The sequence below is a fragment of the Ammospiza nelsoni genome, chromosome 5 (assembly GCF_027579445.1).
Source record: "Ammospiza nelsoni isolate bAmmNel1 chromosome 5, bAmmNel1.pri, whole genome shotgun sequence".
Taxonomy (NCBI): domain Eukaryota; kingdom Metazoa; phylum Chordata; class Aves; order Passeriformes; family Passerellidae; genus Ammospiza; species Ammospiza nelsoni.
In genome coordinates this window covers 7,837,886-7,861,013 of record NC_080637.1, presented here as the reverse complement: position 1 = coordinate 7,861,013, position 23,128 = coordinate 7,837,886, and the positions used below count along the sequence as shown (strand labels likewise).

The 23,128-nt window shown below is 42.7% G+C and overlaps 1 protein-coding gene across 1 annotated transcript in view; it reads right to left on the bottom strand.

The window, feature by feature from the left end:
• The window catches only part of ELAPOR2 (endosome-lysosome associated apoptosis and autophagy regulator family member 2), a 102,021-nt gene that overhangs the window by 18,803 nt on the left and 60,090 nt on the right, over positions 1-23,128 (bottom strand). The window contains exons 3-13 of the mRNA XM_059472843.1: positions 17,120-17,315; positions 15,931-16,078; positions 13,316-13,402; positions 10,845-10,950; positions 9,366-9,518; positions 8,007-8,095; positions 4,608-4,788; positions 3,349-3,477; positions 2,314-2,404; positions 1,275-1,377; positions 367-504 (exon numbers count right to left, since the gene is read on the bottom strand). Coding sequence (XP_059328826.1) covers positions 367-504; positions 1,275-1,377; positions 2,314-2,404; positions 3,349-3,477; positions 4,608-4,788; positions 8,007-8,095; positions 9,366-9,518; positions 10,845-10,950; positions 13,316-13,402; positions 15,931-16,078; positions 17,120-17,315 — 1,421 coding nt within the window. The remainder of the gene's footprint in view (positions 1-366; positions 505-1,274; positions 1,378-2,313; positions 2,405-3,348; positions 3,478-4,607; positions 4,789-8,006; positions 8,096-9,365; positions 9,519-10,844; positions 10,951-13,315; positions 13,403-15,930; positions 16,079-17,119; positions 17,316-23,128) is intronic.

Here is a 23,128-nt window from a genome sequence, read left to right as displayed (position 1 = left end):
TGTAACATAGTGTAATATAGTATAAAATAATATAGTATAATAAAGTAATTAATTAGCCTTCTGATAAGATGGAGTCCTCCTCATCATTCCTCCCTGCCAAGGGGATCCCTGCAAATACCACACCTGGTGTCATCACACTGGGGACACCACCCACACCTCTGTGCACCAATTCAGGGATCAGCTCATCCATGGCTCTGTCCTTGCTCATGGATTGGTTATGCACAGCTGCCTCCCAGCTGTGCTTTGTGGTGAGAGCCACTCGTCCCTTATGGGAAACCTGTGAGCTTCAACAGAGGGCTGGAGTTCTGGCAGAGAGTGTCCAAAGAATGATGTTTTGTAAAGCCCCACACATAAAGAAGTACTTACATCTTGGCCTTCATTTATTCTCTGAAAGGCCCAGGTGAATGTGAAGGAAGCATTTTTGGAGATGATGTGAGTGTAGGATTGTCTTTCTTTACTTTTTTCCCATGATTCCACCACATTGGTATTTTTTCGATTTACATCCTACAAAATGGGCATAATTTTAAAAAAAGGAACAAAGTGTGGTCATACTACACTAAGCACCAGTGTTTTATGATCTAGAGATTAGCATATTAAAAGGACTCCACAACATCATCTAACATTTAATAAAGCAAACATACTTGTTTTGTTTTGCACAACTGACAAATTTTCAGACTGTTCTAAATTGCCACCTAATTTCCACTCAATTCTCTTTAAATTAAAAGCAGGTTCCTTTAAAGAGCCACTAAATACAAAAAATAACCAGCTTCCCCTTTCAGTGGAAGGGGCAAGGGAACCATTGCAGATCCATTTGCCTTCCTCAGCTAATGGACATTCAAACAAACATCTCTCTGCTGCTCTACTGATCCTCCAGGTCACTGACAGGATCAAGTCTAAATTTCCAAACTGTCCTCTTCCCATTCTCCATCCCAGATCTTCACTTGTCACTCTGTTACTAGATGCTAACTCAACAGCACAAGAGACACTGATAATTTCATCAGTCAATTTAATAGGGGAAAAATTAATTTAATAGGGGCTCCTTAGTGTCCAGTGATTACTTTTAGAATAAGCAGATAGCCAGGAATGGTTCACAACTCACGTGCTGGAGGAATTTCACTAGGTCATTCATTAAATCCTTCCTGCAAGGGCACTGCAGATATTAAACTAATGCCATGAATAATCACAATAAACCAAGTGCAGCTAATCACACCTATGCAGAGGTATAAAAGTGACTTGTGGAATACCAGGCTCATGGAGAAAGAGGTCTCACTTACTGCCATAAAGTACAGTACACAATCTGCTGAACAGATGGTCTCAAAAATAAAAGTAATCCGGCCGAGTTCTGACCCAGTTGCTCCGGTCACTGATGTTGGAGGTCTGTTTAACATAGAAGGAACAAAATATTTATACAATGCTCTCCAGACAGGCAGCAGTCAATCCTTCAAGTTCCTTTTTGTTCAGTGAAGCCATCAAAGTCCTGTCATAGAAAACCTGTCTTTGCAGAATGGTGGGAGCCTCTGCACTGAGTATTGGGTGCAGCAGGGTCATTTTTTAAGTGTCTAAGTTCTTTATTGTACACTTCCCTCCTTATAATGAACACCCAAATTTGACCATATTTGGTAGGGAGCCTTATTATTAAAACACATTACATACTTCAAGTGATTTACACCAAGGTAATTGCATCTACCTCAGCTGGAAAACAGCAGAGGGAGGGTGGGGCTCATCTTCCACACCATGCTGGTCTCAATATTCAGCACCTGGTCTGAGCTAGGAGTCTAAGCTCACTCTTTTGACAGAAGACACCTTAAGCAGGTATTTCATCCTGTGTGAGTGTGCAGGAGTGGTGGCATTCCCATTCTCCTGCAGTGCCTGCACCTCCCCACTGGCTCCAAGGGAAGCACAGACTGTGGAGGCTGCCTGGAGCCACAGGGCAAAGTAACCTGGGTTTCACTAAAATACTTTTAGGGCAGACTCCAGTATCCACCCCATGGCAGGTTTAGCTGGTTACTGTGGAATAATTTAGAAACAGAGGATGGTAATATCTTTTCTCAGCTTCCAGACAGCCAGCTGGCTGCATCTTTGACTGAAGCAAATACTTCAGTCCAAGATGTCCTTGCTAAAAACCAAAGTCCCACAGGCTTGCCTGCCTCAATAGACAAACTGGGGACATGGGAATAAAATTCAAGATTCCTCTTGTCTCCTATTCATTGCATTATTTCACTTCAGAAAGTAACACTCAAATTATCCCTGGGATAGTGTGAAAGAGGTATAAGAGACAGAAATAACTGAGAAATAGATGAAAAAATTCCTTACTTAAATCCTGGGATGTGCAGGCTCAAGATAAGATAGTCATTGTCAGAGCCTCCTGCCCCACTCTGGATGTGATCACCAGCCACCTCCCAACCTTTACAGAACAGAAAAAGAAAAAAAAATTCAATCAATGGGTGGCAAAGGAAATCTATGTTACCATAATTTTTAAACAATTCAGTATGTCAGTGTATTTTAAAGATGCCTGATATCAACTACAGAACAATATCACGATGATTTGAATGAAGAATTTTAGCAATTGTATGAACCGCTGATTTTACAGGCAGTTTTCACCTTTCAAATCAGCAGAGCAATTGATATTCCCTGATCTGTGCAGTGCAGCTCAAGGGGGATAATCCATCTGATATCTTTCAGCTTTAAAACAGATGAATCAGTGAATCTGTGTGTTAAATGTTAAGCACATACTTCAGTTCCCCTCTGCTCAACACGCATAATTCAAAGCTTGAGTTACACCAGTCTGACAGGGTGGATCAGGCTGAGGAAAATCTGTCAGAGAAGGCTGGAGGAGTCCAAACAGGATCATTTTCACCAGTGAGCTGTGACTGCTCTCTGCTGCAATTTTAGCACATGTGCAGAGAAAAAGCTCCGAGCACTAAAGTAATAAAATTACAGGCTGTAATTAAGTTTTCCAAAAGAATTATTTGTGACCTCGATGGGCACACTTATCACAAAGCAGAAAAGGAGATAAACTAGGGAGAAGACAAAACAATGCTTTTTTCAATGGGGATATGAATGCATCTGAAGATGCATTAAAGCCAGTGTGGGATAGGTCTTTGCTGAGGGAATTTCACATAGGCTGCAGCTCCTGCCCTCCTCTGGTATACAAGAGATTTTTTATTCCTTTGTGATACTGTGACATTGCTTCCCACAAGAAATTTCAAGCCTGGTGCAACTAAAGGAAAGGGAGGAAACTGCTGTGAGTCATGCAGCCAAGAGCACACTCATTGTGATGGGTGCTCCATTACCGCAGGGATCCATGCAGGAGGAATGGGATCACACAAAACAGGGAGTTTGGCTCACCATTCATCCCGTCACACTTGGAGTTGCCAACATTAAAGCAAGATGTCTTCATGTTTCCTGGCAGGATGTTCCACCACTTGTACTCAAAGCCAAGAGCTGGCTCAGTCCCAGCAGGGCAGGCTTTGCACTCTAAGGGTGAGAGGGCAGAAAAGGATATCACACAGCCAAGGCACATGTCAAACAGTGCTTTGAAGTACATAGATACTGCTGTTTTACTCTCTGGTGCAAGTAATAAGCAAAGAAAATAATTTATTTCTTTGTAGTTAAACAGTCGAAGACCTGTCAGGACCAGGAGAGTGGAAGTGAGATCAGCATTTTGTAAATTGTAGATCATAACATTGTGTTAAGTAATCTGCAACTGGTCCCCCATTTACTTTTTAATAGATTCAGCTGAAAGTTTGAAAAACAAGAGCTCCCCCAACATACTGAAGGGGACCACTGGGCCAATGCATCTCAGAATCAACAAGCCAGAGTTTAGGCTAGACAATGTTGGCAGGGTATTTTGGCAGGGTATTCATCTGACTGGGCTTAAAATGAGGTTTTTGCAGGAAAGAATTTGGCATGGATAGGAGAATGGTTGAGTATTACAGCGACCTGATGAGGGTCTTCAGGGTGAGAGAAGTGGACGAGAATCTTGGTTGATGATCAGAAGGCTGGATTTATTGATATATGATATATAATACATTATAACTATACTAAAAAGAATAAAGAGAGAAGTTGCAGAGGCTGCTAACCTAAGAATAGCATAGAAAAGAATGAATAACAAAGTTCTGTGTCCAGCAGAAAGCAAGGACAAACTCTCCTGTGAGTGGTCAGCAAATCCAAGCACACATAGAAGCTAAATCACCACTGCACCTGTTGCATTCCACACCAGCCGATAACAATTGTTTACATTCTTCTGGGGCCTCAGCTTCCCAGAAGATGAACAAATCCCAAAGAAAGGATTTCTATGAAAAAATGTCTGTGACAGTTGAGGAGGAATTGCTGACTGGAAATTTCTGATTCTCCTCTCAGAATCCCTTAAAATAACTCTCAGGATGTTTCTATCAGCCAAGAAATGCATCCAGAACACAGGCCAACTTGGAGCAGTGATCCCTGATAAGAAAGGACTCAGGAGAGAAAGCAGATATCCACATCTTGCTCTCAAATGTTATTTAACAAGTATTTAAAGCAAAACAAACACTGGCTTATGATGATATGTCACTAAACTGATGATGACTGCTTTTGGAGACACACAAAATTTGTTTGCAGACTCTTACCCTGTGTCCCATCCGAAAATGTGCCTGGTGGACAGGGAGTACAGGAAGATGAGGCATTGTTGTAAAAGCCAGGATTGCAGGGTGGACAGTCCTGCCTCTCTCCAGAAGGAGGAAGGGTCAATGCATCAGGGAGATCCTCTCTGCAGATCTTGGGTTCAATCCACTTGTACATGATCTGAGTCTGGAAGGAAGAGACACTGAGCTCCCACCATGTACCACGAAGCTTTAGAAGTAGATGCACCAATTAAGGTCCCCCATGTAAACTAAATTAGGGTGTTCTCATCATTTGAGGCCAAAAACAGACCTTGCACACACAGGACAATAAAGGGAAGTGCAGGTAAGGGCAGCAGAAATGACTGGGTTCACAGGAGATTGCAAGATATGAGGCTTTAAGGACAAAACAAAAATGTGAAGGTTAAAACAATTATTATTTAATTAGTAAATTTCCTCTTTAATCAGTAAATTTAATTTCTCTTTATTTAGTAAATTTTCCATGCAAGGGGATTCTGAGGAACATCAGATAAATAATTCTAACTGGATATGCAATCTCTGCATTTTAACCCCAGTAACACAAAATACAACTTCTGCCATATAAAAGCCCTTTATTTGGATTAGCAGAGAGAACCCCAAGTTCTGCATTTTTAATTCATACTGGCCTGTCCTTTGAAAAGTTCCCAGTTTCTCTCCTGCCATTTTTCACCTATTGAGAAAATGTCAAAAACATGCAGGAGCTCTCCCCAAGCCCCTCCAATCCCTTGTCATCACATAAAAAGCAGTCTATGAACACAAATTTGAATCAGTCCACAGTGTTACCATGGTGCCACCTCTTCATCATCACCCCCCTTTGAGGACACAAGCTTCTGTCTTCAGGAGAAGCTTTGGTGAGATGCATCACCCACAAAGTTGTGTTTCAAATTTCATCTGACTTTGTGTCTCTCTCTGAAAGGGTTTTACATCTCAAGATGAAACTTATCTGAGTTCCACAGCTGAGAAACCCAACTGGCAAGAGTTTAACCTGTCCACAGTTCCCATTCTGGGTACTTCCACCCTTTGGTCCCAGCACTCAGGGACCTTTGAGGCTGGAAGCTCGGGTAATGGAGATTTCACCTTGTGAATTTGATCCAGACCCCCTGTCACCCTGGGTGTTGAGCTGCTTGCACTCAGGGTTAGCCCTCTGGTAACACAGAGCACCTGAAGCATTGATCCCTCTTGAAACTGTTCCACAGAATAAGCTGGGAGAAGCCTCAGTTCACATTTGAGCCCTGGCTCCTGGGAGCTCCAATGATGCTGAGGCTCTCACTCTCCATCCCTGCCTGTGCTTTGTTGCAGCCATGGCTGTGCCAGGTCATGTTCCCTGGCTGACCCTTGGACACAATGTCCCAGCTGGACACTGGTTGTGTCTTTTCTCCATGGGCTTGTCTGGCCACCTTAGCTCAATCGGGTCACTGGCACAGGGTCCTCAAGCACTGAGGAACTGCTCCTGCTGCCAGAGTGGCACCTCTTCCTATGGATCAGCATGTCCTTGCTGCTCCTGAGCACCTGGAGGATTTTCTGGAGAATCACCCTAGAAATGGTTGAGCAGCATTAGGGTGCACAGTGTTTAAAATGAAAAGGCTCAGAAGATGGCAAAGCACCAGAGCCCAAACACACAGCCTACCACAGGAATCCCCCTGCATCTGAGCAGGGAGAGCAGGGTCACAGGGTGCCTGTGGCCATGGGGTGAGGGGCTTCTCAGACTGGGGCTGAAGCATTCAGCTTGGGATTTTTAAATCAGCAGGTAGATGGAAAGACAAGAGTAAAGTGCATAAATCTCCAGAGGTCCCTTCTACACATGGAGTGGGGCAGCAGAAAGGAGAACACAATCTATTGTTCAGTGAAAACCTGGCTTATTTCAGCAACCAGGGATCAATAGCCTGGTCTTTTACAGCCACTATTCTCCTGTGGATGGCCTGCAGAGTCAGGCCCTCTCATTGAGCTGCATCACACAGAGAGATGTGGAGTACAGCAAAGCTGAACCAATTTCCAGCCATGCAGAGCAGTGAAACCAATCCTGAAAACTCAGCCAGTATCTGTGTGCCTGTGACACCTGCTGCTGTCATTGCAGCTGGGCAGGGAAGGCTGTCTGCAGAAAAACCCACTTTGCATTCTAATGATATCCATCAGTAAAGGGAAAGGCCACTGGAAAAGGGTCAAATAACAGGAACTTGTTCAGTGTCAGGGAGACTTGGACCACACAGAGCAGTGGCAGAACAAACCACAGGAGGCTGCAATTAGAGCTGTACCTGGGGGTGTAGCCATGAACACTGCTGCTGATTTCTTGAGTCATTAGAGACAGTTAACAGAGCAGAAATCTGAGTCAAGACCAGGTTGCAGAGCCTGACAGCTCTGGGGCTAAACTCACTGATGCTTCGTTAGCAAAGCATGCAAGCTCTAAGCTGCATTTAGAATTCACTGATCAGGAGATTCCAAAATACCCAATCCTGCCAGCAAGCATTAGGCCAGCAACACACAGGTGTTAGGGAATTTGACTATTTGCAATTCCATCTGAGAAATGGGATCTAAGTGAGAGATGAGAAAGGAAAGACATGAAACAGGCCTGACCATGTGTCCACGCAGTTTCTTCTCCAAATTCCTCCCAAAATTTCACTTAACTGCTAGGATAAAGCCAGGCTGCCCCACCAGGAGGTCCCTCTATAAGAGACCAAGTGGATCTAAGGTCTCTGGGTGAAACAATGTCCTGAGAGTCCAGGTGATTTGAGGCATCCCATAGGACAAGCACATTACCAGCAGCTGAGCTGACACACATGGACACTCCAGACTTTGTATATACCAGTATTTTACCTGACCACAGGCAAGAGTTTAACCTGTCCTTTGATGCTCAAACCAAGGGACATGACACATTCACACACACACACAGCCAAACACTCCTCCACCTGAAATAGAGATGGTTGTATCCACTGCTCCTGGGCCATGGCATCACCTGAATTATCCCTGGGTGCTGCAGGGACAGTCATCACAAGCTTAAAGTATGCCAGAAAGATTATTAACAACTAAAGAGATGGGCTTGTGCTGGGACAGTGCTTCACCCTGTGTTCCAGCAGCATGGAAGTATGGAAGCAGCCCCAGTGACCCCATCAGACCCTTCACAAATGCAAGGAGCTTATCATCTCAGCAAAACACATCCTTTAGGCAGACCCATATCTGGCAGAGCCTTACAGAGGGATAAAGGCTGCAGAGAGGGCAGGCAAAGGACAAGCCCAAAGCCACAGATTCTATACTGAAAGCAAAATTGGGAAAGTAATTGGGAAATGGATTCCTGAAAAGAACTACCTTGCTTTCAAATGCAGAGATAGCAATAAGGTCAGTGAGCTTAAAAATAGTATCTTGCCTTCTACTTACTTTTCCCTCCTTATCACATGGGGTGTGGATCTGGAAAAAGTCTTTGCTTGTGCATGGAGGTCGCTCTATGCACGCACTGGATCCCTCCTCTAAAAGAAAAGGTGAGAAACAGGATATTAAATTATCAAATGGTCCCTGGAAACAAACATAACAAGCTTGAAATCTGGAGGTTAAAACGAGTCAGCAGAAAATTATAAAAGGAAAATGAAAAGTCAAGCTCTTAATGTTGTCTGCATGAACCTTCCCCTGAAATGAAGCAGGGGAACAGAGGAAATACCAGCTGTGAAATACTGTCACACTGAAATCCACTGATTCAGTGTATGCAGGGACAATTGTTAGGAAGAAGTTTTTTAATCTGAGGATGGTGAGACACTGGAACAGGTCACCCAGAAAAGTTGTGAATATCCCATCTCTGGAAACAGTTAAGGCCTGGTTGGATAGGGCTTTGAGCAAACTGGTCTAGTGGAAAATTCCCTTCACATGGCACAGAGGTTGGAATGAGCTTATTTCTCAGGTCCTTTCCAACCCAAACCACTCTATGATTCCATCACACCCTCCCCACTTCAAACAACAATTTATACAGTTTACAGAGCATGGAAATATTTTATCACTTGATAAGGAACACAACCACTCTAATCCTGTAGAGACTTCCTTACAGCACTGGCCCAATTTTTTCTCTTGCCAGACAATATTGTGATATTTCCATTCCCACTGTGAGCAGAGGCACAGGTCCCCAGGCATTTGCAGCCATTGGTGATAGCTGGTGCTATGGTCAGTAACTGATTCTTCAAGAACTCTCTAAAACTACTACAAGGAAGAAATCTGAAGACCTTTTGACTATGAAGAATAGATTAGGACCATGTCATTTGAAGATCACCACCTAACTGTAGCTGGAAACACAGAACACTTTGGGACTAGGTTTTGCAACTAGATAACCCCATTTTCCCACCCCACAGGAGGCAGGGGCAAGGCAGGAGACAGTGTTTGGAAAGGACATCCTCAAAACATGTTAAGGCTGAAGGCAGTGATGAAGCAAATTCCTGTCATTGCCAACTCATAACACAAATTACCACGAGAGGGCACAGCACCACCACTCTATTCTTCAGAAGAACTCTCCCCTTCTTGCTCATAAAGGCCTCCATCCCCTCATGCTAACACTGATGGCACTAACAACGTTTGATTGTGGCCCGTTATGTATCTATGTGCCCTCTGCATATTTTGGGAAGTCAATCATTTCCCCTTTAGATATTAGCTGGAGACTATCACTGCTGGATACAACCACACTCAGATCTGAAACAGCCCATGACTGCACATACTCAGACCTTCCTGGTTTTGCTTTGTCCCAGTTGGTTTATGTACCTGCATAATACATTTCTTCTTTACACTTGGTGCACTCTTTAGCCCCTTTCTCAGAGTAAGTGTCTCGTGGGCACACCTGACAGCCAGAGGCACCTGGTTTGTCACTGAAGGTTCCAGGCTTGCATGCGAAGCATTCAGATGTGTACGCAACCCCTGTAAGAAAAATTCTGGGTAAAGCACTGAAAGAGACTGTGAAAAATGCATATTTTATGATTGGCTTTTTGAAAATATGAAAATGAATATTATATGTGTTGTGTTAGAAAGTAATGCTGTATTAATTCTCTTAGTGTGAATCAATTCTCTTAGTGTAATGTGTATTAATTCTGTATTAATTCTCTTAGTGTAGTGTAATTCTCTTAGTGTGTAGTGTAGTGTGTTAAATATAGGTTTAGGTTATAAAAAATGTTAAAATAGAAACTATGCTATGTAGGATACTTTCTTAAAGAAAGGACTTGCACTGAGATAGCAGCCACAGGACACCTGAATCTTTCAGAGAAAAAGAATTTATTGCTCTATTATCAGAAGAAACTAACTTCTTCCCACCTCGAAAGCGCTGTTAGGATTTGGAGGAAGAGGGTGACGATGACCAGACAGAATTCTGTGTTTGAATAGAATTTATGCATCATGTATAAGGTGTATGAATATGCAACAGGCTATGGCTTTTAATAGTTAATCCTCTGTTAACGTGTGTCCTTTTTTGGGCTCGTGCTGCCCAGGAAAAGGTACCTGGACGTCTGTAACTCTTTGTATTTATTGTCTCTAATTCAAATTGTCCAAATTCTCATTACTCTAATTGTATTACTATTTTTATAAACATTTTATTACTATCAAACTTTTAAAATTTTAAAAACAAGTGATTGGCGTTTTTCACAGGGACCCATCTGTAACTCCTGCCTACCTGGGTTTATGGCTGAGAGCAAACCAGCTGTATAAAGCAGCATAAAAATCACACTCAGTTCCACCACTCACTTAATACACTTCAGCTTTGCTGACCCATAATTTAGGTCTTTAATGTTTATACCTCAATAAAGTCTGACCCATCTAAGAACCTTATATGACACTCCCAGTTTTATTACACTTAGCCCAGTACCAAAAGAGCAATTCCAGAAAAAAACAGATCATTTGAATATTACTTCAACTGTCACTGTTATGATATATATCCAGTTATCACTGTTGAGAGGCTTACCAATAACCACAGTCTTTCTATCCTACAACAAAGAAAACCTGTTTATTCCTTTTTCTCCTTATTTGCTAATCTAGTCTTTTCCAGTAGATGGCAACATTTTCCAGATAAACTAATTTTTCAGCCTTTCCTCGCTGTGAAGTTTTGCTGTTCTGTTTCTACTCTTCAGAGGAGGAGACAGGGGGCAAGGGGCTAAAAAAAACACTTCAGTGCTGTAGGCACAGCAGTATAAGTAGCACTTGGCAAACATTGTGACAAAAGAGTGAGATAAAACCTCAAAGACAAATTCTACTTACCTTCAATTGTGATGTTCTTCACTAAAACTGGTTTTACGACTTTGGAGCCCATGAGAATCCCTGTTGTTCTCCAGTATAATATATTGCTACCTGATTTCAGAGTTACCTGCAACAACACATGTGAGTTAGCAAACATCCCCTTGCCAAGACTCTGTTTTATTTCCTACTTCCATTCAAATTTCTTTCATCCTAGCAGCTTTTCCTGTGCTGTTTAGTGGGTCAAGAGGTAACGGTAAAACAATAGACAGATGTTGTACAGACATATCTGAGGAGTGCCAAAATGTGCTTTATGGAAATGTTTCTCAACACCCCAGTTGGAAAAACACCAAGAGCTGTTTCTGACCTTGTTGTAAGCAGAATTTGGAAAAAGCTGTTCCTGTCTTTATCCAACTACCCTTGGCACTCAAGAGCTTTTATCTCCAGCCTTATGTTCAGATATAGTCAATCAGTTTGTTTTTAAAGCCTTGAGATACTCTTTCATAAAGAAACTCAACAGGACCCAGACTTTGAAAATCCAGTCCACAAGTGAATTTTGTTTATAGGTTTTAAAAATCAACTTCTATCTGCATGTAACACCACAGTATCATGACCAGAAATCCAGACAGAATCCACGGCTATCTCCAGCAGCAGTCTCATCCCTCCTGCTCATTTCTGACTGCAAACAGCAAATGAGATGCAGAAAACAACCTGGTTTCTGACTGCCCTGACCCACTTGTGTTCATGGCATGGTGCACAACCCCTGTGGAAGGGTGGTGGGTTGGTGGCATCATGGCTGAGGTAAGGAAAACCTATTTATTCCTTTTTCTCTTTATTTGCTAATCCAGTCTGTAGGAAGGCAGGAAAACTTCTCCAACAGCAGTTTTGGTGCTTCTGCCTTCAACTCACTTGTGTAACTATGGTATAACTCTCATCACTAAAAGCAGCAGGTTCACCAAGCCCCTGCCTGGCCTGGTGTTCCATACCTACTAGCCCAGTACAAGATTTTTAGTGCAAACAGCAGGATAATGGCCTGAAAGTGCTATATTTTCACACAAGAAGAGGGATAAACTCTACCAGCATAAGGGTCCAGGATAATGTGTTTTACAGCAGGCCTGGCAGGATCACAGTTCTTGTTCACCCAGGGTAGAGAGTTGAAAAATTTAGCTAAGAGAAGATACAGCATATTGTATCTCCCACACCCAAACATCTGCTACCCACAGGGGCAGAGGAGAGCTGAGCTGTCACATGTAACAGGGGAGCTGGGACCATACTGAAACAGGCACCAGGTTGTGTGAGGTGAGGGACCCAACACCAGCTCCAGCAGCAGGACTCACCTGCTGAGAGCAGAGACTGCAGCACCTGGAAAATTGTGCTCACAGAAGACACCTTGTCAGGATTTACAGAAAAAGTCCCTCAGAACAGCCAGAATCATCATCTCACCTAGCCCATGTCTACATTTCAGCCAGTCATCCCAACAACTTTTATAGACAGTGAGGACGCTTGCACATTCCAGATGAGGAGCTCAGATGGCACCATCTCCCATGCAGACTGCCTACATCCTTCAGCTCACCCAAATCAGTGCCCTGGCCTTGGATCTACCTCTCAGCTCATGCCACTCATCCCTCCTCAGCCAGTTTTCCAGCTTCCCAGAGTAACCTGTATTGGTCTTGCACCTGACCCAACAGGCACTCCAACCAGAGCTGGCTCAGGAACATAGTTTCTCCTCCAGGAGGAAAAGCACCCGATGGAAAACAGAGAGTGTGCAGTTGCCTATGCCCACAAAAGCCTTTTTCTTCTGGCACAATGTCCCCTGTGCTGGGCCTTTGCTGATATGGCTCTGGGGACAAGGGTGTGATGGTGTAGTGGGAGCCAGGCCTCAGCTGATGAGCTGGTCTGCGCATGATCCTGTGAATGTGATGTTCACAGGCCAAACTCAGGCAACCAAAGGGCTCCTACCCCCAACACAGACAGGTTCATATCCCTGCTGCAGGAGCCACCCTGGTGCTGCCAGCTGGTTTTTCACACAAGCCCCCATGGAGCAGAGGTTGGGTGCAGTCCAGCTCCAGCTCTTCTGCACACGCTTGGGAATGAAATGCCCATCCTGCTTGTCTCCACATGCACACCCCACTCCCACTGCTCTGCCAAGGCACTGAGAATAATTTTGTGTTCTCATGAGCAAGCAACTGCTGTACAAGATTTCAATTACAATCATGCAGAGTGATTGTGGCACGCAGATTTGCATAAATCTATTCAACCTCATAAAACAGTTAATTCAAAGCCCAGGGAAATCAATACAAACTCTTGCATCTATATAATTTCCTTTGGGATCAGCTCCTTAGGGATCTCCATGACTTTTCCCCTCAGTGCTAGGAACACTCTGCTTCTTCAAATGCATTCACAGGAGCTGGCCCATGTTTGGTGTCTGGACAGAGGAAATTACAGACATTTATAAATGGAAAAAAACTTCATTGAGGAATTTTTCATACACTTACAGAATGAGAGCCCCATTCCCCGTTGTCTGTGAGCTTCACCCATTTGTCTGCTGTGGACTCCATTTCTTTGCACTGGTCATTTTGAATCTGTTAATAAAAACACAATATCAGTGACTTCAATCAGGTGCATCTCTCTGGCAGCATAATGACTTCTGGGAATGATAAGATTTGGTTCTGCTCCTCTTGTCTGCATATTTAGACAGCTGCCTTACTTGTGGCAAAATAAACCCCAAACTTTCAACATCTGCAACAGCTTAACAGTGCCTCCACCAGCCCCCTCTGACACAGATGGTAAAAAAAGAGGAGGATGAGATGATCTCAGGCTTGTCCTCATGCTCTATGGGCAGACAAGGATGTTGAGCATCTTGTCTTGTTCCTTTAGCCTTCTCCTGAGCCTACCAAGACTTAATTCTCTAAAACCCAGAGGTTTCTAAGTCATAGGGGAAGCAGGAGTGGATGGGCCAAAGCTGGAAGACAAAATGTTATCTCTACAGCCAATATGTGCTTTACCTTTGGCCTGCTGCCACCTGACCTAGGGATGAGAGTATATCTTTCAAGGCAGAGGCAACATGCCATGGGGAGTCTGTCCTGGCAGAAGTGGGAGGCTGTCTGTCCCTTGCCTGGGTCCAGGGCAGCTCAGAATAATTTCCTTACAGCAGGGTTTGGTGTAGCTCTTTCTTCTTATACCTGTCTTCTCAGATGAAAAAGTATCAAGTTCCCTTTGAGGCACAAGATCACATACTCAGCTTTTATTGCACCAGGGAGAAAGGCCTCTTCAACACTTTCACACACTTGACCTGGAGTCAAGGATCCTCCTTAAAGTTGCTCCAAATCAAATCTGAAATAAGCTGTGCAACTCCACATCCTCCAAAGCATCTATACACTCAATTCCCACCTAGACCAACTGCATTGAGGAAAAGAGGTGTGAAGAAGCACCTGTGTAGAAGGAAAATCCCTAATTATCTTGTGCAACCTGAGCTACAACACTCTTTTGTCTTGGTTCCCACCTGCAAAGAGGAGGTAAGAATATACAGCCTCTTCTCAGCAGATGTAAAGGGCTTCAATACATAAATAGAGCCAAAGGGCAGATAAAACACCTCACCATTTCCCAGTGAAATGGTGCCACTGGGACTGAAATGCCAATGCCACTGCCACTGAAATGCCACTGTCCAGAGCTAAAAAATGACTTTCACAGGAGAATTAAATATGGTTTCCCTGAAATACTGAGACTGACTAGGAATTTATGGACATTTCTATAAAGGGCTGCAGCACACATTGCTTCTTGAACAGGGGATGATAAATTCAGAGAAGGTGAATGAGTGGGATATGGACAAAAGCAATAATCAAGAAGCCATTCTCAAAGCCAGTGCTCACAGAAACAATATATTTGCAGATCTGCCAGTCAGTCGAGCAACTGGAGCTGGGATTCATAATCCTGGCACACTCACCTGACAGCAAAGCATGGTTGCTGCTTTCTTCCCATGAAGAAGGCAGGGTAGTCTAATACAAAACAGAAATGCCTAAATAACATTGCCTGCATGATCTGTTATCCAAGTGCAGCAGCAAGCTATCACACTGATGGAGCAGCATGAAGGTGCCTCCAACAGGTAATTTTTGTCTTCCTTTTCTGGGTCTACTAAGGATAAGATACTTTGCACTTTCCCCCAAACTTCAATAAATATTAACCAACACCAGCTAGGAGTTCTCACTCCTGTGAGGTGCCATGAGCTGTGTCCTTCTGATGAAAAACAGAGCTTGTCAGACAGGTAAAGGGGCAGTAACAGAGGAGACTGAAAATTTCCAGTCATCTGCCTCTCTGAGTCACCCTCCCATCACATTTCTTTCTGTCCCACATGGCAGGTACAACATGACAAGGACAGTGGAACCTTCCAAAGCACCTCAGTAATGTGGGGCATTTACACCCCACTGCAAATCCTGGTGCTGGGAACCCTCCAGCTCACTGGGCAGTAGCCAGTCCATCCAGGTGGGCAGAGAAGGGCTGCCTTCCCCATTCTGCTCACTGCTGACCAGACACTTTCAGCAATTTGAGCACACCATGGTGCAAGCCCAGCCAGGCTGTTCCCAGTCAGAGCTAATGATCCCCAGCCCCTCCTTTTCACAGCATGGACACATCCTCAGAGACTAATTCCTGCTGAAAGCCACCTGAATTTCTCCTGCTTTTCTTTTCATCTTAATTACTAAATTACTAGGACACAAACTGACCTAAAACTAAAGGTTTCCACATAGTACCACCCTGGAGGAAGTCTTTTGAAATGTCAAGTCCCTTCAAAGACATCTCAAATCAGACACCCCTAAATAGGAGCATCTACCACCAACACCTGTCTTGCAAAAGGATGGACTAACTGGGGCAGTCATGATCCCTAATGGCAAAATCCCAGTGCATGGCAGACAGAATCAGTTCAGACTGAGTTTTGAAGATTAAATAAATGTCACAAGACAGTATAAGTGACAGAAATAGAAGCAGAATTTTTTATATCGTTCAGCAATAACAAGTTATGGGCACGCAGGGAACTTAAAAGGGAGAAAGCTGCTGCTAATGATCTGGGGTGAATTCTTGCAAAATAAGGTTGGATTCACCATTTTAAAGGCCTTACAAAAAATTCAAAGAAGATGTTGTTGTCAATATACTGGTACTCAAAGAAGACAGAGCCGGATTTCTTCAGGTGCACAGCGTAGATGAGAGAAACTGTACAGTCATCCCTGTTGGACTCAATGTAATTCCCTCGAGGTGTCCATGAAGAGCTGGGGAACATAAACAAAACAAGCCTCAACTGAGATCACAGATACTGAAGAGGCTTTTTGTACACTAATACACAACTACATGTTACATAATAAAGACCCCTGAATCCCAAAACAGCTAACTGCAGTGAATTTATAAATTTATTATAGGATCTCTATTTATTTTTTCAGATATAGTAAATATAATAATTTTATTTTATATCTTTATATATAATTTTATATAATAATATATATTATATCTCATATATTATGTAATAGAATTATATATTATATAATATATTATATATTATTTTGTATAAAAATAAATAATAGTATATCATTCTATATAATGTATTTATTATATATAAAATATATTTTATATAAATTATATATGCATTATTTATATATAATTAATATCTAAAATAAAAATTAATAATATATAAAAATATAAATAATAGATCTTTATAAAGTATAAATAATAAATTAATAATAGATAATTTAAATTCTCTCTATATAAAAATTATTTCATATATTTATATATAGTATATCATAATATATAATCATATTTAATAATTTTATTTTATATCTTTATATAGTTTTATATGTTACATTAATAATATAAAACAATAATTTTCCCTGAAACTGTGCAAGGGAAAGGATATGGTATGAAAAATTTAGGACTCAGCCTATATAAGAAAGTTTTATTATCCACAGGTTCAATATACCTTCAATTACACTCAGAAACAGCATTCTGCAAGCACCACAGGTCCCTAAATAGGCCATAAAAGGACCTTTTACTATAAAGCCACATTCACTATACCATGACCCAAAAAAGAGCAGCTCCAGGCTGGCCTTAAACTCAGGGGCTGCTGATGAGCCCAAGGAGGCCACGGTGACAGCAAAGAGATGGGGTACAGATTTCACCTCCCAGCCACCCTCCTTTGCCATCAGCAGGGCTGGCTGCTCTCTGCAGAGCTTAGGTGAGTCATTAAGCAGCTTTGTGCTGCTGAGCTGTCCCAGGTTTGCCCCCAGCTGCCCAGGCCAGGCGCAAGCAGAGCTCCTCACTTGTTGCAGCTGTCGGCTTTGCCCTCGGAGGAGCCCAGCGCCGTGTCCATGAACGTCGCCACGTTGGAGAATCCTGCTGGCAGCTCATCCCACTCGTCAAACTTGATCCCACTGCCCAGTGAGTAGGTCCCCTCTGCACACTTGCTGCACACCTGGTTCTTCATCTCCAGGTACTCTCCAGAGGCACAGGAGAAAGCTGGGGAGACAATAATTTACAACACAGGAATGAATTCATCAATCCTTATTAATTTGCTTTTTTTTTTCTGTCGCTTAATTAATTAAGATTGAACTGCCACTAAAGGAAAGCAAACAGAATGTCCCAGTCCCAGGAACACAACAGCAGAACTACCAACATCATCAGTAAAATTGAGATGTTCACCTGGGTTTTCACTGGAGTGGCAGCACTGAAACCAAACCCTGGTGACAGCTCCTGATTTGCAGCTTGCCTCCACTGGCAAAAGAAGATTTTTAGAAACAAAATCTCTATTGACAGATTGTGTCAAAAAGCAATTTGTGAAAATGAGTATTTATAATAGAGTTCTCCTCACACTTGCTCACCCAAATGTTACACTTTGAACTCAATTAAAACCAACAGTACTTGAGAGCCAGAACAGACTTTTCTACTCACCTAAGCTAAGAAGGGCACACAGCAGCAGGCTGACAGTCATATAACACTACAAACCTTGCCTGAGAGTAGCAGACCTAATCCAAAGGCCTCTCTGTGTTTCTCCTCACATGAACTACCTACAAAGCCTCAAACATCTTGCCTGATAGACCATGTGGTCTTGGAAAAGGTCACCCACAGGGTTGTGACTAGAAGATGAGGATCTTTGATTAGGGTGACATTAACATGCTGAGAAAATAACCACTGGTTGTCAGCACAGCAAAGACATTATTCAAAATCTGTGTAATTAAGGGAAGTACAATTAGGAGGTATATTCACAAAGTGCTTTTTTTTCTGATGTCTCTAAAATTATTTCCTCCTAACAGCTGTATGCTCCTTGTCCCCCTGATCACATCTCTGCCTGGTAAGGGAAGATTATTCCCATTATGAAAGAGATACCTAGACAGTAGCTGAAGTCCTGTCAGCCCACAGAGCCCCATGTCTGTGTCAGGAATCACAATTCCTGCCTGGACACTCATTTCAATGGCAGGCCATCCCATTTTCCCTCAGTACCATGCTGCATCCTGTCCTCTTTGAGACTGAGCATCCTGAATGGAAAAAAAATGAGCACTTTCTGCAGCCCATAGTACTTCCTACAACGTTTGCAGGTTTTTTAATTACTCCAGTCAAGCCAAAGCAGGATCCAGAGCAATGCACACAACTCACATCCCAAGAAATGATGGGATTTTCTTCTGTTTCACACATGCCACATTGCAGAGTGACAGATCTTTCAGACACTCTCTTTGACAGACGTAAACTCATTAGCCTGGGAAACTGCAGGATGAGACCAGACTGGCAGCCAAAGTGGTGAATCTGGCCCAAAACAATGATGTCGGCTGAAATCCCAGAAAATGTGGTTCCACAGATGTGCCAGTGTTTATCTAAGCTGCAGAAAAACTTGTTTTATTGTAAGAACTTTGATTAACTCATGGCTGTGTAACATGAATCTCCATCTGAATCCAACTAACAATTCTGGCTCCCATTTCTGTCCCAGTACCAGCAGGATTTCTTTCTGTAATTGTCCTTAGTGCATGGCACTGGAAAGCAGATTAAAGATCTGTTTTGATGGAGTGATCTGCCAAAGGGTCATTTTTCCTTCTTGGTCCTATCAGCATACTCTGAACTTGAGACAGATTTCTAACCCCGCTGCTCACTGGTGATGGACCAAGAAGGAAAGTGGGCAGGATCCAGGCAGAGATGGGTGTGGGTGGGAACAAAGAAAGAAATCCTGCCATGATGGAGTTCTGTGAAAGACTGACAGACAGACAGAAAATCCACCCTCAATAAGGGCAAGTGGTTCACTATAAGCAACAAGACAGAGCTAACACCCCGCCTGACTGACTGTGTGACCTCAGCTCAAGCCACAGGATCTCCCTGCACCTGGGGTGGGAAACAGCTTCCTTCAGAGATTTGGGAAGTAAAAGCAGTAAACACATCCCTGTGTGTCTGAACTGTGACCACACTTTGTACAGCTTTTCACCTTAAATATATAAAGATGTCCTGACTCACTGCTTTAGCATAATTAATAAATATTGATTTATTTTTTCCTTTTGAAGGGTGCAGAGAAAAGCTATCAGAAAGGGAAGCAGAAAAGTAAGGTCTCTCATGACATCTTTGAATTCTTTAACAGTTTCAGCTTTTTTTTTTTTAAGGAAAGCTAAATAGCAAGAAATTGAGAGTGCGGCTTAGCCATTCCAGAATCATGAAATTCAACTCAGGAGTCAAGAACCATGAGCAATTCACTGCCATAATGAAGATGCTGAGGGCAGCAGAGCCTCCTCTTCCATCACAGTGAGGTTGAGCAGAGATTATTACTTTAGTTGAACTAATATGTTTTAACCCCTTGCAAATTGATCATTTGAGAGAAATAAAAGAGTGCAAGAGATTTGTGCAAGACACATCACACATCTCTCACCTTCCAGGAAATAGGTGAGCCTTTCTCTTATTTTTTGGGGAATTACTTTCTTTCCTTGTAAGAATTGTATTTCAAAGGCAGCAGCATTTCCCATCAAAACACATTCCCCTGCAAGCAAACTGGCTCTGAGCATGCCAGCTGCTTGCCAGGTTCAATTTGGGGCTGAATGTGGCTAAAGGCAACATGAACCACTTTCAGCACTGGAACAGATGCAGCATTTGGTCTCGTTCCAGCTGGAGAAGGGTGGGGAGGAAATCCAGTGTGTGGTGAGCATGAAGATGGTCTCCTCTCCTAGAGTCCCACAGCTTGGTCTTTCATCAAGGGAGAGACCAAAAACAGGGCAAACTTTCTTTAGTCTAAATCACATCATTTCAAGAGTCCATCCCAGCTGGAGACAGGAAGATCAGTCACTTGTGGAGGGACAGAGCACAGATCCATCCCAGGGCATCCCAGGAGCTTCTCCTTTCTCATGGCTACTCCATAGCACTAAGACATAGCTGAGCACAGATGCAGTACTTCCCAGCAGCCACAGAAACAGCTGAAATTATTGCAGCACTGCTGTGTTTGTGAGGGTGACACACACGAGATGCTGCCAACAAGAAGGACTGCATCACAACTTAGGAAGTTAAGGAATGATGCAAAGTTGTGGGAACACAAATTCTATATTTTAGGTGTGTGCTCTGATTTGTCCTCCACTAAATCCTCCCTCTTCAGAATCCAGAGGAAAAAATATTCTTCCACATTAGAGGAAGATTCTGTGAACACCCCTGACTCAAGAGTTCATTTGTTTAGGCATTTGATACGTTATTTTCAAAGAAACCATTTCTACTGAATAACTGGACATCACAGTTTTCTGTCCCTCTCTAATTGCAAACTTTACTATTACACCTCTCAAATATCAGTTTGGCTGTTACACACCAACTTAGACAGAGTAATGCACATTGTGAAGACTGAATGTGATATTTCTTTAAAGAAAACTGTTAAATGAATGGAAAGATTTCATGGTTTGCCCCATCATGGGCATTTTTAAAATTGGGAGAACATTTCCAGAGGCAGTTAGGAACAGCAGGACACGCTGTGGTGCTGGATACACTGCTGCCTTTGGAGCTGATACAATTATTGGTGATTGAAGCTGCAGCTTTCCTAAATAACTACAGAAGGGAAAAAAAAATTTAGTTTGTGCAGGTGACTAGTCTTTCTCACAAAAAGATGTTGTAAAGTACAGCTTAACTAGATATTTCCCCAGGCAGCCACACATATTCCTACACACATGCAATAAAGCTGACAGTGTATGTACACACTTAATAAAAAATTTACATGAGACCCAGCGCTAATAGCTACCACTGTATAAGTCTTGTCAAACAGACCTCATTTCATTCTTTAAAGAGATTACAAGTCACTTGACAAAGGTGATGGAGTGGATGTGGCATTCACATTTTCTGGAAAAATCCCTTTGCCCAGGATTTCTCTCCTGAGAAGCTGAGAAGCCTCAGAGAAAAAGGAAAACAATAATTATCTGATTTCCTTCTCCTGTGCTGTGCTCATGTGGAATGTGTTTGGAGATTGTCTCCCCACAGGTGATTGTTTCATTGCATTCTGCTGTGAGTTGTTTTGACTCATTGGCCAATCAGGCCAAGCTGTGTCAGGACTCTGGAAAGAGTCAGGAGTTTTCATTATTATCTTTTCAGCATTCTGTAAGTATCCTTTCTGTATTCTTCAGTATAGTTTAGTATAGTATTTTTTATTATAATATAGTATCATAAAATAATAAATTAGCCTTTTGAGAACATGGAGTCAGATTCATCATTCCTTCCTGCCACGAGGGACCCCACAAATACAATAGAGTGGATGTCACGGACTTAGGGTTCCTAACACAGTTGCATGTCACTCTGATGAAGAAAGGTGGGGAACACCTTAAAGGGATTGAGAACTGCCTGAGTAACAGATCTCAGGTGGGGCTGTTAGAAATTAGAAATTATCCTTGAGCAGGGAGGAAGGGGCAGTTCTGCCTGCCCAGGACTGAGTCTGATGGCTGCCCACATTTTTCTCAACGATCTGCAGGCAAAAAGAGAAAGAATGGTATCAAGATTGGTAGGGGAGAGGCTGTTACCAAGCCTGAGCCCACTCAAAGTCAGTGTGCTGACACTAGTGAGATCTGGATAAATTCAGAGGTGCAGATAGAGATATGGAGGATGAAACATGTATTACAGAGAAGAAGATTGTTATAATGCTGCATATAGATATGATTTGGCATTTTTAGGAGGTCAGTACAAAACAAAAGGATTTCAAATGGTTTTAAAATTAGAGGTAATGTCCTCCAGTGAGAGATCTGAAGTGCTTAATCTAGTTAGTTTATCACAAGAAGATTGAAAGTCAACTTGATTAATATATAAGCATCTCCAGGGAGAGAAAACACAAGATCCTGCTGCACTTTTTAATCAAGCAGACAAATGCATGAGAAGAGCTACCTTCTGGAAGCTGAACCCAAACAAACTCAAATTAGAAATAAGGCACAGATTTTTAATAGGAGGAATGACTGACTGCTGGAACAATCTGTCATGGCATGTGATGGACCCTTTGTCTCTCAAGTGTTTCATGCCATAACTGGATAGCATATGGAAGAAAATCTCATGCCAAATACCCATTATCAGCCTCTCCATCAGCCGGCTGGGTGTATTTTAATGGTCTGTGAGGTCAGACCAGCAAATTTAATTAAACCCCTTACTCTTAAGCTCTGAGTCAAGATCAGTGGTGCCCTGCCTCCCTCCTAGGACACACCATGAGGACTGGGGCATCCTGAAGCAGGAGCCCTGCCCATGGTGTAACCACTTCCAAGGAGTGCTTGCAGTCCATCACTTGGCAGATCTGATTGCACTTCACAATCACTCGCCAGCCATGGAAACAGCTCTCCAGAGGCCAAAACAGACCATAAACAAGCTTGTCTCATTTGCCCTTTGACTGCAAGTCTCCAGGGTCACATTCTGTCTTTTAGTTCACAGTGACCCTCCTGGTGATTTTGGTGGACTTGGAACAATATTAGCTGGCACATATCTCTTCTATTAAGTGACCACATCATTCTCACATTGCTTAACTCTCTGATGCTCCAGCATCAGATCAGGACAGGATTATCATAAGCAAAGATTGCCAAACAGAGTAGATCCTCACATGTATTTGGCTACTCAGCTTCTCCTGAGCTCTGAAACTTTCCTCTGGAGTGTTTTCTCATGTCAAGTATCTTGCAGATACTGCCACATTGTGAGAGGGATCAGAATATTTGAGATTTCACCAGAAAATTAACCAAAGTGGTCTCAATACCTTACATCCTCCAACACCAAAATGTATAAGCAAATAATGTAATTATTTGCTTTCCCCCTTATGCAGCACTGGCCTCTAACTCTTCCCTCTTTCCTCATCCAGCTTCCCATCCCAT